General features: G+C 41.7%; 1 protein-coding gene across 1 annotated transcript in view; it reads left to right on the forward strand.

The window, feature by feature from the left end:
* Positions 1-3,738: 3,738 nt before the first annotated feature.
* Positions 3,739-19,841, forward strand: part of RASA2 (RAS p21 protein activator 2) — a 70,186-nt gene continuing 54,083 nt past the window's right edge. The window contains exon 1 of the mRNA XM_069973934.1: positions 3,739-4,245. Coding sequence (XP_069830035.1) covers positions 4,152-4,245 — 94 coding nt within the window. The 5' untranslated portion in view covers positions 3,739-4,151. The remainder of the gene's footprint in view (positions 4,246-19,841) is intronic.

Below are 19,841 nucleotides of genomic sequence, written 5' to 3' on the forward strand. Positions count from 1 at the left end.
CCATTGCCAGCTAAAATGCCCTCCATAACTGAGCCACAGTGTCTCTTACAGTGAATGGGGCTGCCGTCAACTGATGGCAGAAAGATGCAGATGCTATACAAACATGTATTTGTTTGATGTTATGTAAAAAAAAAAAAAAAAAAAAAAAAAAGTTACGTTAGTTTTTGCCCTGGGAAAAATGTGTACTTCTGGTTTTGGAGAAGAACACAGCCTTGCTTTGTAATTCATAGGATTCATAGGAGTCCCAATGCTGAGATCACATGACAGTAACTGTATGGAGGTGCTGTGCTTATTCACACATCCGAGTCCACGTAGCACAGCCCCAGTCGATTTACTCAATAATTGTGCAGGACTACATTTGGTACTACTGATACCTTTTAGAATAAAACTTAGCAAGTTTTGCATTTTCTGTTATACATGTACAAGATACGCAGCAGATTTGATGCTGCGGATATCAATATAACTAAATGATTGAACACAGCATCAAATCTGAGATCCTGTATGTGTGAACGCACCCTAAGGAGAACTCCGGACTGGGGTAATTTTTGGCTGTGGAGTGCTGAGGAGGATGAAAAAAGTGACATGCTTTCACCTCCCCAGCGCTGGTGCCACTATCGTACAGCTCCAATCCCCCAGTCTCTGATGCTTCTGGGTCTGAGAGGGGACCTGGGATGTGACGTGTTAGGCCTGCTCAGCCAGTCAGCCTCAGACTGAGACCGGAATTGTGGGATACCAGCACCAGCGATGGAGTGGGGGAGGTGAGAACATGTTACTTCTTTCAACCTTTCCAGCACTCTGCCAAAAATCACCCAAGCCCAGAGTTTACCTTTGATACCACCTATCTAAATCCAAAACAGATGTAGATATGGGAAGGTGGAATCTATGAAGGCTTGCCCATCAGTTTTCTGGTATACAACTTTTTAAAAGGTGCACATCTCCACTCAGTAGGTGGCATACAACCCACATGGGAAAAAGGGCTTTGAAAAAAATTCAACATTGCACAGCAAATGGGCATAAGGCTGCTATCACAAATTACACTTTTTTTCAAAACTACCCTGCAGTTTTGGAGCCAAAGCTAGAAGGGGATCCAACAGAAAGGAGAAGTATAAGGACTTCCTTTATAGTTCCAGTTCCTTATCAAAGACAAGAATCAGCTGAGAAGCGAGTAATGATTGTCATTCAACAAGTTTACAAATCATTGGTATATAAAAAAATAATAAAGACGTTTTATACTTACCTCTCCATGCTTCCCCTCACAGAGCTATTTGAAGTGGAATTATTCACTTTGAGAAATCTAGAGGAAATATATGTCGTCTTCCTGCTGAATCCACTTCTGGCTTTGGTTCAAACTTCTAAATAAAGTGCACCCCTCTCCCCCCTTTGCCAAGTGATTTTGCCCAGAAGATAACACCATAAAAATCAGATTTTTGTTTACATTTATTATTTTTTTTGTAATGAATTTACACTTTTTAAGCTTTTTTCCCATGCTAATATGTTGTATAAGAGGGGAAAATGACCTAAACTGGGTGAAAAAAAAAAACATAACCAGAACTAGCTATATTATGGAAAAAGTGACTAACCCAAAAAATACCATAAGTTTTCCCTCACATAACAACAATAGGTGGGCACACCACTGGTAGACAGAGTGCCAAAAATCCTATGAAATATAAAACAAAGAGGACCAAGAAGTAAACAGCATATACACAGGCTGCACCTCAGACAATAACTATTAAAAATCACCTATACAAAGTAGCTAAAAGGAGCAGAATATGGGGGACAAGCCTCCTCAAATGACCTTTAACTACAATTGAAACATTTAAAACAAATGTATCCCGCTTGTGTCCAAGTCAGGATACCCCACAAAACACTGACCCTGTTACATAACATGGACCACTCATTTAAAGGGGTAGTCCGGCGGATATAAAATCTGGCGGCCAGCAGGGGCAGGGTGGAAATTGATTACAAGTGCTTAGGGTCCATTTACACAGAAAGATTATCTGCCAAAGATTTGAAGCCAAAGCCAGGAATGGATTTTAAAAGAGGAAAAATTTCAGGCTTTCCGTTATGACCAGTCTGTTTCTGGCTTTGGCTTCAAATCTTTGGCAGATAATCTGTCAGATAATCTTTCTGTGTAAATAGACCCTAATTTACCTCTCCCTATGTTTGCTGGGACCCCCGCCGGGCTATGGGATCTCCAGAGATGACAATTCACAACCCGGCTGATGGACTGGCCGCTCAGCCAGTCAGTGACTGGGGTGTGATGTCAACACAACTCGGGGGAAAATGCTATCTGGTGGGGGTCTGCGGCCAGTTCCGCCACTCACTACGGGCACGGGGGGAGGTAATTTAGTATTTGTAATTAGCTTCCCCCTGCCGGCTGCAGGATTTTATAATCCGCCGGACTGCTCTATAATAAAGAATAAATCAGGAAGTAGTAAATAATGCGGAAAAAGTAAAGAAGGTATTTCACCATGTGTGAAGTCGGAGTATAAGGACAATGTAAGAAAAGCATCCCACGCGTTCCGCCATCACCACAGCTTCAGTGGTGCGGAAAGCTTTTCCCACCTTCTTTACTTTTTGGTGTGCACACTGCATTATTTACTACTTGTTCTTGACTTAATACTTATTACGTGATTGATCCATGTAGTGTATTAGGGTCAGTGTTTTGTGGGGTATCCTTACTTGGACGCAAACGGGATACAGGTTGTCATGTTTTTAATGTTTTTATTGTAGTTGAAAGTCATTTGAGGAGGTTTGTCTCCCATATTCTGCTTCTTTTAGCTACTTTGTATAGGTGATTTTCAATAAAGTTATTGTCTGAGGTGCAGCTTGTTGTGCATATGCTATTCTTTTCATGGTCCATAGGGCTTCCCTCAGACCCTTGGGGGGGGGGGGGGGTTACCCAAAATATTACAAGTAGTTTTTTATTTCTCCATTAGCTTCCACCTAGCAACTGGTTAGTATATTTATTTTTACAACAAACAATTCCATATACCTTATGCCAGCGGTGTCAAACTCCCCGCCCTCCAGCTGTTGTAAAACTACAATTCCCATCATACCTGGACAGCCAAAGCTTTAGCTTGGGTTGCTCAGGCATGATGGGAATTGTAGTTTTGCAACAGCCGGAGGGCTGCAGTTTTAATGCCTGTGTACAACACTATATAGAAGTAGCGTGCCACCATGCAAAACTCATACTGCAGCAACATTTTGACAGGTGACACAATTTACACTTCAGCAAAATGTGTGCAGCTTTACCACAAGGTATAGTACCTGTGAACTGTCATTAACCAATCACAGCCCATCTTATATGCTTTATAGGGCTCTTGACAAGTAAAAGCTGCACTGATTGGTTTATGATAGTACTTGTCATCAACCAATCACAGCCCAGCTTACATGCTTTATAGGGCTCTTGACAAGTAAAAGCTGCACTGATTGGTTTATGATAGTACCTTTCATCAACCAATCACACCCCAGCTTACATGCCTTATAGGGCTCTTGACAAGTAAAAGCTGCACTGATTGGTTTATGATAGTACTTGTCATCAACCAATCACACCCCAGCTTACATGCCTTATAGGGCTCTTGACAAGTAAAAGCTGCACTGATTGGTTTATGATAGTACCTGTCATCAACCAACCACAGCCCAGCTTATATGCCTTATAGGGCTCTTAACAAGTGAAAGCTGCCGTGTGATTGATTAATGAAAATACCTGTGAGCAACCAATCACACCCCTGCTTATATGCCTTATAGGGCTACTGACAAGTGAAAGCTGCGCTGTGATTGGTTGCTACAGTCCGTTTTCTGGGACTATACTATACAGTGCTGTGCACCTATCGTTCCCTGTGGTAACATTTTATCAAACACACAGCATATAACATATCAAACCAGGCTCCCTTTTTCTGCCAGGGGCCACACTCTGGGGCCCCTGCACACGCAAAGCGCCTTTATCAGCTAAAGAGCAGCCCCAGCAGCACGGGCACTGACTGACTGACTGCTGCCCCGCCCCTCACAGACGTATCCGCTGTAGTGTGCCGTGTCGGGCAGCCCCAGATATCACTCCGCGGCGGGCTGCCTCTCTTGTCATAAGCGGCTAAAATAGTTCGCCTTGCGGAAGAGCACGGGCAGCAGAGAGTCTGCCGCTGCCGCCTGAGATGGCAGGGGAGCAGCGGGCAGGAGGCAGAGGAGAGGCCGGGGATCCGCCTGCGGCCCCCGTGCGGGTCCTGCAGAGCCTGAGAGTGAAGATCTGTGAGTATAGCCGGGCTGTGGACGTCCATTCACTGCTGCCTGTCACCAGAACACAGACTTGTAGTGTGCGGTGTGTGTGCGGTACCTGCGGATGGGAGCACTAGTGCAACTTTCTGTGCAGTGTGTGTGCTCGGGCCACAGCACTAGTGATCGCTGCACTGCTGTATGGTCACTTCTAGACAACAGGTCACACACATGCGGCTCCGGGGGATACATGCCGGGGTGTGCTGTATATACACTGGCTGTGTGTCTGTATACAAAGTGTAGTATATGTGTCAGATGGCTGGGGGGATACAAAGTAACACAAAGTCCTAAACAATCAACACATAGATACAAATAGAGTAAGTGCTCAGTATAGTATAGGAGGCTAGTAGTGGGGGCATGATACCTATTCAGTGCTCAACCATGGCAGTGTACTGAGCCAGTACATCACACATTCAGCTCTGCTATATCCGCCTGTGTGTGTGTGTATGTGTGTGTATATATATATATATATATATATATATATATATATATATACACAACAATGTGTGTGTATATATGTGTATATATATATATATATATATATATATATATATAATATGTGTGTGTGTTGTATAGTCACTGTGGATAAGAAGGAAAAAAAAAAAAAGTGGTCCAGTTAAAAGTCCAAGACACTGGTGATGGTGAGACCCCTGCTGCTGACAGCCTACGCGTTTCACACCCTTTACTCAAAACCAACTAGAGTCTACGTGTTTCAGACCCCTCAGCATATCAGTAGCAGGGGTCTTGCTGTTGCTGCGTTTTTTTTTTTGTTTGTTTGTTTTTAAGGATCTGGTCCATCTAGTCTGCCCTTTAAGTATTTACAGTGTGTGTGTGTATGTATGCCTGTGTGTGTGTGTGTGTGTATATATATATATATATATATATATATATATATATATATAGTGTGATGGTGAGACCCCTACTGCTGACAGCCTATGTGTTTCACACCCTTTACTCAAGACCGACCCATAGTCTACGTGTTTTGGACCCCCTAGGATATCAGTAGCAGGGGTCTCGCTGTTGCTGGTGGTCTTTTTAAGGATCTGTCAAACTCTGGCCCTCTAGCTATTGCAAAACTACAATTCCCTGTCCAGGCATGATGGGAATTGTAGTTTTGCAACAGCTGGAGGGCATCAGTTTGACACCCTAAGTCTAGAATAAAAGAATGGACATTATTCTTGTGTAATATAGCATGGCCCTTGTGGATGGAGTGTGTGATACAGTATTCTCTACGCTGGTCCTAATGGCTTCTGCCTGCTGACAGTGCGTCAATGTTATAGACCTTTATGGAGCTACCTGTAAAGTTATTTACGAGCCTACCTGTTATGAGGCTGGGGGTATAAAGTACCTGCACATAAATACTCTACACATGAGCCGGTTTTTTATGTGGATTTTATTTCTGTGTAAACTTATATTTATTGCCATTTACTATGGCTGTTCTTATTGTCTACACTTCAGCTTATAATGGATTCATATTTAGGCAATGTAGTTTTATAGCTGTTATAAAGTGCTCATACCCTATGGATGTCTTATCATATACCATGTCTATCTTCCTAGGTTATATCCTCTCTCATGTCTTTCACCCTCATATATATTTATCATATTAAGAGTATTTTTTACTTTAGTATTAATCATAACCTTCTCATTTTGGCCTCATAGACCTTTTCAGGAGGTGATGACCTCAGATTTAGGAACATTTCATTCATTGCCATCATGTACACTATGAATCTGCCACAAAATACGCAATGGATTTCATTGCAGATTTTTAGGCCTGTTCCTTAGTGTAGCTATTAGAAGTCTTGAAATAGCTAGTTACATAACTTTATTATACAGTGATTAAGCTTTATTTACTCAACACTGGACAACTCCTTTAAATGCTAACCAGCAGCTGAATGGTAGGAGTGTGTAACTGTATACACGTCCTGAATAGGTAAGTAAGGGCAGTGTGTGGCTGTATACAGGTCTTGTATAGGTTGGAGTAATGTTTGGCTGTTTAAAGCTACTGGATGGGTCATAGGAGCAATGTGCAGTTGTACACATGTTCTGGATGGATCACAGGAGCAAATATGTAGCTGTGTACATGTCCTGGATGGGTCAGTATAATCAACATGTGTCTGTATACAGGTCCTGAATAGGTAACAAGAGCAATGTGCAGTTGTATACATGTCCTGGATAGGTCAGTATAATCAACATGTGTCTGTATACAGGTCCTGAATAGGTAACAAGACCAATGTGTAGTTGTATACATGTCCTGGATGGGTCATAACACCAATGTGCGGCTGTATACATGTCCTGGATGGGCCATAGGAGCAATGTGTGGTTGTATACATCTTCTGGATGGGTCAGTAGGAGCAGTATGTAGCTGTATACATGTCTTGGGTGGGGCAGTACGAGCAATGTGTGGCTGTATACGTGTCCTGGATGGGTCATAACACCAATGTGCGGCTGTATACATGTCCTGGATGGGCCATAGGAGCAATGTGCGGCTGTATACATGTCCTGGATGGGGCAGTGGATGCATTATGTAGCTGTATACATGGTCCTGGATGGGTCAAATCGAGCAATGTCTGGCTGTATACATGTCCTGAATGGGTAATAAGAGCATTGTGCAGTTGTATACATGTCTTAGATCGGTCATAGGAGCAATGTACGGCTGTATATATTTCCTGGATAGGTCCTAGCGGCAATATGCGGTTGTGTACATGTCCTGGATGGGTCAGAAGGAGCATTGTGTAGCTGTATACATTTCCTGGATGGGTCAGTACGAACAATGTGCCACTGTATACAGATCATGAATAGGTAATAGGAGCAATGTGTCCCTGTATACATGACTTGGATGGGTCATAGGAGCAATATGCGGTTCTATACATGATCTAGATGGGTCAGTAAGAACAATGTGCAGCTGTATACAGGTCCTGGATAGGTCAGTAGCAGCATTATGCATCTGTATACAGGTCTGTTATTTCTGTCTTCGCCTGATACAGGACCTGGTTGGGTCAGTAATGTAGATATGGAGGTACAGATTTATATGACATACTAATATATGACGTCGTTTATCGCTGCTTTATTCGTGCTGGTACATATAAGTGAATGTGCACTTGCATAGCAGACAATTCATCGCATACGGTTTCATGTGTGGGCACCAGATTTTGAATCTCAGTTTTTATTTCCTTCCTCGGACCAGTTATGTAGCGTTCCCCCTATGTGGATGCAGTACAGATCATAAATGTGGGTATGTGGTTTTTTTTCCTTCAGTGATTTGTTTGCGTGTATTTAGTGCTATAATCTTTTCAAATCTTGATACCATGTATTGATAACATGAAGCCGGATATGTAGAATTGGTATGTATATCTGATTCATACTGAGTGATATTATCATGTAAGTAACATAGCTAATAAGGTTGAAAGAAGACAAGAGTCTATCAGGTTCAATCTAGAGAAACTGTGTTGTACTGTGTTGATCCAGAAGAAGGTAAAAACCCTTATGATGCAGATGTCACTTGCCCCATAACAGGGAGAGGATTTCTTCCTCACTCCAATGGCAATCAGAATAATGCCTGGATCAACATATCACCAAAAATCTAATGCCCATAACTTGTAATATTATATTTTTGTTTTTCAAGAAAAGCAAATATAAAGTATAAAAATGAATATATGAAGTATTTGCCCCCCAAGCTCCATGTTTGTCTGACCCCATCATGTCACAGAGGGTTTCACTCTGTGTGCATGGAGCCTTACTGGCACACGGAGTCTGTACAGATCTTTAATACAGACATGAAGGAGTTGTCTGTCATATGGTTTATCGGTATTAGTGTTGGTTGGCAAATACTACACCCCTCCCTCTCCTTATGAAGACTGGGTCATATGTCCTGTGATCCAGAGCCACCCTATATGGGATTCCATATGCAACAAGCCGGATGCATTGCACCTGGCCTCCCTTCTGGGGCCTCATAGAAAGAGATAGTGATAGCACTGACCTATGGCCGATCTGGCATAATTGGCATCTAACGTAGTTTGGCTGCAACTATGCCAGATCGCCATAGAGCCTAAAACTGCAGATACTGTGTGTGTCCATAGCAGACCATAGTGCGTATATTATGGCTCTGTACACCATGGATATTAATATGGTGAGGAGCATGAGCCTTGGGTTGTCTTCTCCCCTGACAGAGGATGATTAGGGGGAAAAAGGGATCAGTCATGTTCACTTTCATCTGCCTGATCTATTTGTTTTTGGGTAGATAAGCTGTCTGGCAATGGTTTACCGCCACCTCTCAGCTATTGTGACACATCATGGGGTCGGTGAGACAGACGTTGCCTAAAAGTGTATCTGCACTTTCAGTTCACACATACAAAAATATGTAGGAATGGTGTAAAAGCAATGATAATGTGGACGATCAGCGTAGTTGATGAATTGAGGCACGGTTACCTGTGTCATCTATTTTTTTTTTTTTTCTTTCTTAGAATGATATCTTTGTATTCAATAATTGCAATAAAACTGAGTGTGTAAACACACCCTTAGGCTGGGTTCACACTACGTATATTTCAGTCAGTATTGTGGTCCTCATATGCAACCAAAACCAGGAGTGGATTGAAAACACAGAAAGGATCTGTTCACGCAATGTTGAAATTGAGTGGATGGCCGCCATTTAATGGCAAATATTTGCTGTTATATTAAAACAACGGCTGTTATATTAAAATAATGGCAGTTATTTACTGTTATATGGCGGCCATCCACTCAATTTCACCATTGTGTGAACAGATCCTTTCTGTGTTTTTAATCCACTCCTGGTTTTGGTTGCATATGAGGACCACAATACTGACTGAAATATATGTAGTGTGAACCCAGCCGTACTGAGAAATGTGACCGCAGTGAGAATACAGATAAAAATCATTTATCCAGTTCACCTGACCAGAAACATCCCGTATAGTAACAAAAAGGAAGATGTTCTTATAGGGGTATTCCAGTATTAGAAATTTGTATTTAAATAAAACTACCCGGGTATATAACTTACTAATATGATATCATTAATTGTGTATATCATATTTTTGCTTGAAAAATTCCATACAGGAAGTTGTGTAGTTCTTTAATTTCTAATGTGGTGTTGTCTCGCAGCTCGACCTCAACCCACTCCCTCCTGACGATACGTCATCCTCTGCTGTCTCAGTAGCTGTTGCTGCATCTCTTAGCTGACCTCAGGCCCAGCCTCCCTCAGTAATGTCACCATGTCATATACACATCTTTATTTTTATTTGTTATGTAATGTAAGGAAATGGTAATATGTTATATGCCATACAGCAGCATTCCGTAAATGTATACTTTTTTTTTTCTCTTCGCCTGTGTGAAACATATACGTTTCTAACTAATGGAAGCCAGGCTGGGGGTAGATGTTGTTGCATTTACAAAGCGAATTGGGTTAAAGCTCACCACCTATTAAAGTCTTACATATCAGTACATTGATTGACTGGAAGCACCGCTGCACCTTAAAGGAGAAGTCCAGCCTCGTATAACTTTTACCAGGGGACAGGGGAGACAGTAACAATGAAGCATCGCTCTCCCCATGCCGCGTTGCACCACCTCACTGCCTGCGGGTCCTCCGGCCTTTTTCCCTGGGTTTTTATGATGAGGGGCGTGGGGGTTGACAGCCTGCTCAGCCAATCAGTGACTGGAGCATTGTCCCACCCCAGTCACTGACTGGTTGAGCGGCGGGTCCATCAGAAAGGTTGTGACTTCTGCAGCACTGCAGATTCCGGAGCGGTGACCCAGCCCTGAAGAGGGAGAGAGAGAGGTAAGTCAATACCCTTTTTTATTTTCTCCCCGTGCCCCTACATTACTTTAAACCCCCCCCCCCGGAAGGCCGGACCTCTCTTTAAGCCTCCAAATAAATCCAAATGCGGATGTATTTTGCCTTTATTTTTATGTTATGTGAACTAGGCCTTAATCCAATTTCTAGAACCAGTGAATTTAGATGAAGAGGAAAGAAAAGTCAATTTATGGAAAAAAAATTAATAGAAGCAGTGACCAAGCAGCTGACGCGTTTCAGGTTACAAACGTTCAGATATAACATCATGCTATGACTAAGTTTGTAACCCAAAACGAAGATGATGTTTTCTCTGCACTTTTTTTTTTAAGTAGTTTTTTAACCTCAATTTTTTGGTACCGGCATTAGACTATTTCAGTTTTTCAGTATTTTATTTGGCGCTTTGGATCCACACATTTTCAATGACAGCACAAGTTGAAGGAGACATGTTGTCAGCAGAATGTTTAGGGCTTTGATAACTGCATAGAAGTCATTCTCTCTTTCATCTTATGTATACTGTTTTGGCCATACATCAAATGCTTCTTTGCAGTTGTGGTTCATGCTTTCTTCATTTTCACCCTAGGAGCATAGCAGTAGCTGTGTAGGTCCCTCCCCCCCCCCCCCCCCCCCCTGTTTTTCCAATTCTATAGCCAGACATAAATCAGACCCCATACCTTGCTTATCCGCAGCATTGATTACCAGCAGATGGTCCGGTTGATGTTACTCACATTGGTCACTACGATCTGCCAGGTTGTTCATGTTTCTCATGTAAATATAGCTGGGTATATCTCATAACAGGAAGTCCCAATCAACAGGATAGTCCAAGCCTTTATTCCAATGGGAGCCTTACCTTGTAACACCAACCTTTTAGTGGATGGCTGACACCGTGACTGAGGAGATGTGCACACTACAGAAATCATGCGGACAACTTGCCACGGATTCCATGCGTGCTCCCGCTTAACTCGCACCTGTCCCATAGATGCCATTCTATGCTCAGAGGATTCCACTGTCCACCCAAGAAATTGACATGTCAATTCTTTGGGTGGATGACAGAATCCACCCAAGCATAGAATGGAGCCTGTGGGATGGGTGGGATGGGCAGAATGTCAACCGGGGGCGGGTCGAGCAGTGGAATCCACGGCAAGTTATCCGCGTGCTTTCTGTTGTGTGCATATACCCTAAGACTTGCAAAAGCACAAATATTTTTCCATGCATGATGTTAGACCGCCTACTGACGTATCTGTATTATGGACTTCAAGCGTGGACTTTCATCCATAGTACCAATGCTTATATGTGAGAAAATTCCATCAGTGTGAAGAATTTCACCATTTAATCAAAGAATATCAGGGAATCTGTAGGATTCTCTTCTTTGGGTTACCCACCTTTCTACATATTCTGACTATAACAGATCATCGATGAGCTTGTTGCATCGGACTTTGTCCTCAACCCATTGATCGTTCGCTTCTTAATATTCCATAAAAGAGAGCCCAGTGACAATGAAACTAGTCTTTAAAGGAAATGTAGCATGTGTTTGATTTCATTACTTTTAACTATGTAAGAAATAGTTTGTATTTTTTGTCATTTTTTTTTTTTTTTTTTAGCTATTTCTTTCCCTCTCCTTGTTGGTTGGACTATTGCAGGCACATTTATTCTTCCTATGTAGTCTGTATAGACTTTACGGGAGGGGAGATTTTCTTGAGACCATATTAGTCTGTAGACAAAATGGAGTATTGACCAGTCCCTAGAGACCAGGGAGTGCGTACAAAGCCTCACTAAGTTATACAGTAGTGTTGCTATAGTCACTCTTCTGACTCTTCCTGCCTATTCATTCTTCCCTAAGAAAAAAAAAAAATCATATGTAATATGGATTTTTTTGTGCTCTAACTTTGGTTCTGTACCTTGTTGCAAATTTTTTTTTGCACTGTTTGTAATATTGTATGAACCATACAGAAAATTGAACATGCATTTTTAGATTTAACCAGTTAAAAGGGGTGTCAAGGGAAAAACTTTGCCGATCAGCAGTTCGGTGCACGCACTACAGTGAGATTAGAGCTAGAAGCAGCTGCCACTGATCTGTGTGGTGGCGACACCAGTGTACTGTACTGTGTATTACCCCCCCCCCCCCCCCTCACCGAGGTAGCCACTGGCACATATACTCACCACAGCTGATCTGTGTCCTGCGGCACGGCCTGTTCCGGTCCTGCGGCGCCATTCAAATCTGGCGTGCGCTCCCTTCAGCTTCTGCAGTGACTCCTCTTCTCTGCCTTGTAATTGGACGCCAGAAGTCACGCGCTTACATAGAGAATGCATGGAAGCATGTGAGATCCAGCAATAAAAATTTTTTGGTGAACTGCTTCTTTAAGTGTGGGCACTGAACTGCTCATTGGCAGGGGAGCTGGTTGTTGGCACCCTCCTATTAACCATTGATAGCCTATCCTGTGAAACCCTTACCAGCCTAAGGCTACACTCACATGTCAATACATTTTCAAGGTCAAAATTTGTGATCAGCATTTTTTTTTCTTTCTCAAAGATCCACAAAAATCATCTGTAGTGCATCAGTATTTTGCAGGTCCCCAAAAGAGGAAAAAAAGGAGTTGCCATAAAATGATGTCACTAGCTGTCCCAACCAGCCAGGAGGAGCTTAAATGGTGATGTCACAGAATAATGGAACACAAATGTAAATGGTTTTGTGGAGTGCTTAGGTGTTCTCCGCAAGATGCGGAGGCTCCGATACACTTCTATCGCAGTGCCTGTACCGTAATTGCAGACCACTTTACAAATAGAGGATGTGTAAATTGCACCATAGGAATTAATGGGTTAGAAAGTACTCCATATTTGTGGGTCCGCAAATAGTAAGAACTTATGCGGATGTGTGAATAAGGCCATTGTTGGACCCAGTTGTGGAGTGGAGGATTCAGTTGCTGTAACTATCCCGTTGTGGTTGCCTGGGAGTGGCTGCGGTTCATATACCTGCTGTGGTCAAGTGTTGTGCCTTGTATTTGCACAACACCATCAGGTGAGAATCTCAATTTTCTCTTTTTCCTGATGCCCTTCTGCCTGAATTCTACACTATAAAGCGCTGTTCATTTTTATATTGCTATGGTTGGGAGAAGACCTCATGAAGATATGGGTGCAGATGGTCAGGTAACAATGACTATAGTGTTCACCATTCAAGGTTTGCGGTGTGATGACCAAAATGCTCCCTAGACCATGGCTTTGCCATAATTGTGCGGCCATGGGATAAGTTATATTTATACCAGATGTGGACCTGACCATCAGTATGTTTCTGATGTGAGTCCATGACCCATCTGAGGTATTGTTTAAGATGATGCAGGGTCATCAGTGACATCCTTGGAGGTCTCTGTTTTCCAGTTGATGCAAGGTATATCATATGGTTATTGTGAAAAATCGACATATTTGTCGACTACAGTACGTTGTTGCCAAACACGACACTCTATGCCCTCCTTAAGTAAAAATTCCCTCCCACTGTGTGATGTCTGTCCATGGTTCATCAGTCTTGTACTCTTAAAGGAGAACTCTGGAGAGAAACAAATTATTTATATTTAATATGTTTTAATATGTATTAATATATTTAATTTAATATTATTTATAATTATTTATATGCTGTTGTATTGTCCTTTAGGAAGTGGAGGTTTCTTACTTCTAAAAATGAAGTTAATAAAGCTTACCCTAGAATGATGATAGTAAAATGACTCTGCTGGCCCTTTCCTAGTCTATTCTGCAAAGCTGAAAGTTTAGCTGCAGAATAATAAAACGCCTGGCTTTTGAATTACTAATATATCTTTTACAGGGAGAAATACACAGCAAATCTAGTGCCATTTTTGGGGAAATTATGAATTACAGACGTACTTCTTGAATGGAGTGAGCTTGGCTGAAGTTGTTAGATACTGTCACCTTGAGACTGTGTAATTCATTACTATCGGGTTACTTTACTGTAACTCCGCTCTGTATACATTTCGAAGGGTAGAACAAAAGGGACATACAATACGTGTTTTTAACAATGCACTGGATGTTCTTCATTGAAAAAAAAAAAAAGTCCTAGTTTAAAGAAGACAACCACAGTGCTGAGTGTGAAAGGCATTTCCCTTGTGAGGAAGCGGATATGAAAGGTTTAGTACATCGCCTGTTTATCGTGCAATATCGGTTTTGTTTCTTAAAGAAAAAAAAAAAAAGCTGTTACCCTTGTCATTGAGGTGGGGTTTCTAGCACAACAGAGATTGTGTGTAAAAGACAATGGTGGAGGAAAGGAGATTGCGGTTTCCGTTCTACACTGAAACTGCACAGATGTACAAAACACATCACACTCACTTCCTAATGTGTCTGCATCTCGCTGCACAAACCTTTAGGTTACTTGTTAACTCTGTTTGCCCATGGCTATTTCTTATCATATGCTTCTTCTAGATTTAGATTGCCATTAAACCCCCTGCGTTATAGTAAATACTATATCCTAAGAGTTTGTCTTGTTTTAACTCTTTAATGACCAGCTTTTTTCTTTTTGTCCTTCCCACTTTCTAAAAACCAAAGCTCTATTACTTTATCAATGGAGTCATACAGGGCTTGTTTTCTGCATAGCAGAAATGGTACGTCGTAATGGCATCCTTCATAAAAATCTAATGTAAAATAAAAAAAACGATTTGTTGGGCTGAAACTGGGGGGGGGGGGGGAATGAGGAATTTCAGTTTTACTTTTTTTTATCTAAACCGGGCATTCTACCTGTATTCATCAGATCATAACGATTACAGCAATATATGATTTACCCTGTTTGATTCCCCCCCCCCCCCCCTTTTTAAATTTTGTTGTTTTTAACTTTTCTTTTGTTAGTAGTTCTATAAGTGCCATTTTGGGCTAGGTAAGACTTTTTTTTGTTTGTTTTTAATGCTTTTTTTGTTCCTTCCTGATTTGACAAGCACTTGATATCCTTATTCGTTTACGCCACTCACCTTGCGTGATCAATAACATTTATATTAAACATGTGGCAGTACCAAATATGTTAGTTATTGCCTGAGGTCCGGAACTTAAACTTTCACTTTGACCACATCCTTATACCTGCGATGAGATCCAGAACTCAAATTATCACTTAGTGCTACGTAACTAACTATTCTCATACCTCAGCCAATTAAGTATTGACTCGAGCCTTGGTCGAATACTACCCCCCCCCCCCCCCCCCCCCCAGGATATATAAACTGTCTGCCATCTTTGAATATAGGAGATCTACTTAACCATCAGTGTGTCAGGGTGTTTGATTCTCAGTGCGCACTATAAGGCTATGTTCACACTACGTAAAAAACACAGCCGTGTTTCATAACAACGGCCGTATTTGCGCAAACGACTGTTTGCGCAAATACGGCCGTTATTATGAACTACGGCCGCATTTTTTTTGTAGTGTACCCGGCCTAAACAATCAGTATGCGTTTTTAAGCAATTTTTTTTTTTAATTAAAATTTTTTTGTGCTAGACTAAAACACTACTCTTTAGGGTGCCTTCACACCTATCGTATCGCAGCAGAAAATCCGCTGCAGATCCGCAGCAGATTTAACTAAATGAATGAACATAGCATCAAATCCACACTTAGAAATCTGCTGCGGATCCAGGAGCAGGGAGCGTGTCGGAGTGGACTGAGGTCTGATAATTCTATGCAATCCGTGGGGGTGAATGCAGCTGGATTACAGCAAAACTGTGCAGAATCCGTAATAACTTTATATTGGAAAGATGAAAAGCTATGGGTGGGCAGCGTATTAATGCAAAAATAATTTTGGGGGGAATACCCCTTTAAATATCTGATCCGGTTGGTTTCCACACATGGCCTATCAAACCTTTTGTCAGACACACAACATCTACATATACATACAACACAGCGGACAACTCCATGCATGTGGAGTTGCCATGGGACAACATGGCGGTTCCCAGTCGCACAACCCTCTTCACCCATCATAGGGAATCCAAGATAGATTTTCTGCGACTGTAAAGTAACAAACTCCTTTGAGTCACTTGCATCAGTAAAAGGGGACTGGTAAAGTGACTAGGAATTGCTGTGTAACTCCAACCTTACTGCAGCACAGCTGTCATTCACTACAGTACTTTTTGTAGTTATTGTTACCATTTTGGGGTTTGATATTTATTTTATGAAAGTTGTATTGAGGACACTAGCTAGGTAGACTTTTCTATTCAGTCCCCTGTCCTCCACCAAACGTGTGTATGCCCACATAAAGTAGGTGAAACACAGTCAGTTTACTATTTTGAAAGCTAAATGGTAATATATACTGGAGAAAATCTTAAACTTGATGTGAACAAAGCCTTAAACTGACAGTGTTGTGATATATGGATTGCCACCTGCCTAATACTGCATAAGTACTAAGGTTTGATCACAAAAACCAATGCTTAGTGCAACATTTTTTTTTTGGGGGGGGGGGGGGAGGGGGACAAGTGATTATAGGAAATACTGCCACATTAGTTAGCACCCCTTTTTTTTTTTTTTTAAGCGCACTGAGAAAATGCTCTTTATGTTCTCAGGATTAGAAAGGACAGCCGATATGACTGCATTTCCTGTTGTCACTTTAGCAGAAAATGGCTGCAATATAACGGAAGAAGGCAATATCTCTGCAAGAAAACAGGACACCGTTCACAAGTTTTTGTTATTGCCCCAGCCTCCTATTTCCCTGTATATCGCCAATCTTATTATATGGGGGAAAAATTAATCATGTTGCTGCCCCTTTAAGCAGCACACTCATCCTCATCTTTTTCTGTTAACTAATATGTTCTTGCTCTGCCTCTTCCACCCACGCACTTTAGATCATCTCTGGTTCTAATGTTTTTCTAAGAATACTTCCCTACTGAATGTTATGAAATCCCTTTTTGTTGTGCTGTCGCTTGGCTTTCAGGCCTACGTAAACAGACAAGTTTGTAGTATTTTTTTTTTTTTTTTTTGTGTTTTGTCAGCAGTACATATTAGATGTTCTTGGTTGGTGTAACTATATATAGTGAACTTCACGGATACCAGGACATTATGTGCAGACATACTGGAATGGGATGTGAAGCTTCAAAATGTATTTTTGGTCATCTAGACACCATTCTGGATTTGTTTCACAGTCGCAGTCCTAATACACTAAGCTGCATATATATGTACCCAACACCAACATATATACTGCCGTGCGCCTGCCGGATCGCCAAATCTGAGGAGCCTGAAGGGCTATTTGGCTCCCAAATGACCCCACACAAATAATTCAGTGCCTTATTCCACAGCACTGTCCATAGCTTGTCATCACTTGAATTGGTCCCTGCCCCCATTAGACTTTACAGTCTATATTCACCTATCTGTATGTCTTGGAGTGTGGGAAGAGGGGAGAAGATATCAGTGCATTGGGGGTGCAGGGCCCGCTTCCAGTGTGCCAGAAATTCACATTTACGTATTAACAAAATGGCTGTTTCTCAGAAACCAGACAGCGGATTGAAATTTCAAGGGCACCAATAGAATTAGCACGGCAGTGCGGAACATGTCATACTGAATCTTTTATTTCATATGCTGGTACAACTCTGTTAATATTGAAATAGATTAAATTATTAAAAACCAGTACCCCTCTCCCAGCATGTTTCACCATAAATGGCTTCATCAGGGGTCTGGAAGATAGCCTGAATAGCACCATGAACATTGCTTCATCACCCACTTTAGCCTATGGTTTACAGATGAGATGTTGGAGACACAAGATCTAGCTTGGTGCATCCAGCAATCCCATGAAGGGCCAGCTTAGCCATTTAGAGAGGGGCTCTTAAAGGGTTGGTCTGGGATTACTCCTTTTCTTTCACCTTAGTCATTTTACAAGAATTTAAAAAAAGTCGTCTTACTAAAAAAAAAAACCTAAAGTCTCCTTCCACATTTCTTCACCACCACCGTTTCACGGCTCCGATCCTGCTGTTTGCTGCAATTTCGGAGTTGACATGAGGGATTGGATGCTCAGCTTATCGGTGGCTGCACTGATTGGCTGATCAAGCAATTCCACGTGTCTACCCCAACTGGAAGTGCTGACTGGTGGCACCAGTGCTCTGTTACTGGCAGTAGTAGGGAATGAGGAAGGAGAGTCAGAATTTTTGCAGTGTGGCCAGGATATCAGCCTAGTGAAATAAACCACTGCCATTATAATGGAAAATTCAGTGTTATTCACTTTAGTTGCCAGTGGTAGTAATGTTACAGCTGATCGGCATGCATGCTAGTATACAACTTGTATGGCTTGTTTGGTTATTGTTTGCTTAAAAAAATTATCAATTTTTATAGAGCTGTCTCACAACCTCTATTACAGCTTCAGAAGTCAGAAAGTACTTCTATCTGATATGGAAATTGATAGAAGATACCCGCGCCATCAGACGTTGAGTTGTAGTTTCTGTTAAATAGCTCTGACGCTCAATCTTGTCAGTTTGCATCACAGGAAAGAGCTGCTTCCTTCTGTGGAGTAGATTCCACAAGTATCACAAGTTGTGTAATCGTCTACACAGTATTAGACTATGTAATCTAATATATAAAATGGATGTATTCAGCTGTTTCTAAATGTATTCAGCTGTGTGTGTGTGTATACACACACACACACACACACATATGCCTTGAATTACGAGCATTATTTGTTTTGGGACTGTGCTTGTAATCCAAAGCAAATTTTCCCATAAGAAATCATTGAAATGCAGACAATTGGTTCCACACCCTAAAAATAAAGATATTTTATTCTGAATAACAAGTAAAACAAATGAAACAAACATTTAGAAACAGCTGAATATGTGATATTATAAGTTAATGTACAGTATAGCAATCAGCATGTGTTGTATAATGTATAGGAAGTGCATAAACCTGAAAAACAGCAGCAGTTTGTAGATACAGGATGGAGCTGCAGATCCCCGTAGTGTAGTACAACAAGCTAGAATAGAGAAGCAGACCTGTGTGGTCACATGACAGCAATGGGGAAGGGGTGTGTATTCAGCCTGGACCAATCAGGAAGTGGGAACTCGTTAAATCGTTCGAATCTAAATGATAATCGTTCGGTTGAAATGCAGTTAACGATTAACAACCGAACGAGAAATCGTTGATCGCTTTATAAAACCTGGACCTATTTTTATCGTTGCTCGTTTGCAAAACGTTCACAAATCGTTCGCATTGAATAAGACCTCGTTTGGTCGTTTGCAATAGATACGATCGCAATAGCAAATAAATAGCGAAGAAAAAACGATTGCAATTACGATCATAAGTAACGATTATCAGTCCATGGAAATGAGTGAACGTTTTCAGGTCTTTCGCTGTCGTTTGAGATCGTTAATGGTTAACGATTATGCAAACGATAATCGTCCGGTGGAATAGGGCCCTAAGTGCAGGCATAGTACAGGAATGGGGAGGATGGGAAACAAAAGGGCTAATAAAGACTGCAGGAAGCATAAAGGAATGAGCAGGACATATAAGGGAACAGTATTGTAGTACTCTCTGGCTGAGAGCTATGAAGAGATTACCTCCACATTCCTGTCCCCTGATGCAAGCCCCAGCCTGAAGTGGATCTGCTATGATTTGGAAGGTGAGGGAGACTTCCTGGGTCAGAGTACAGGGCTGTAGACCCTGCTAGGCAGACTATGGTCCATATTGACATGATGGCATCACACAGTTGCCGCAGATTTGTCGGCTGCACATCCATGATGTGAATCTCCCGTTCCACCACATCCCAAAGATGCTCTATTGGATTGAGATCTGGTGACTGTGGAGGCCATTTGAGTACAGTGAACTCATTGT

The sequence above is a fragment of the Dendropsophus ebraccatus genome, chromosome 6, assembly GCF_027789765.1.
Source record: "Dendropsophus ebraccatus isolate aDenEbr1 chromosome 6, aDenEbr1.pat, whole genome shotgun sequence".
In the NCBI taxonomy this organism is placed as follows: Eukaryota; Metazoa; Chordata; class Amphibia; order Anura; family Hylidae; genus Dendropsophus; species Dendropsophus ebraccatus.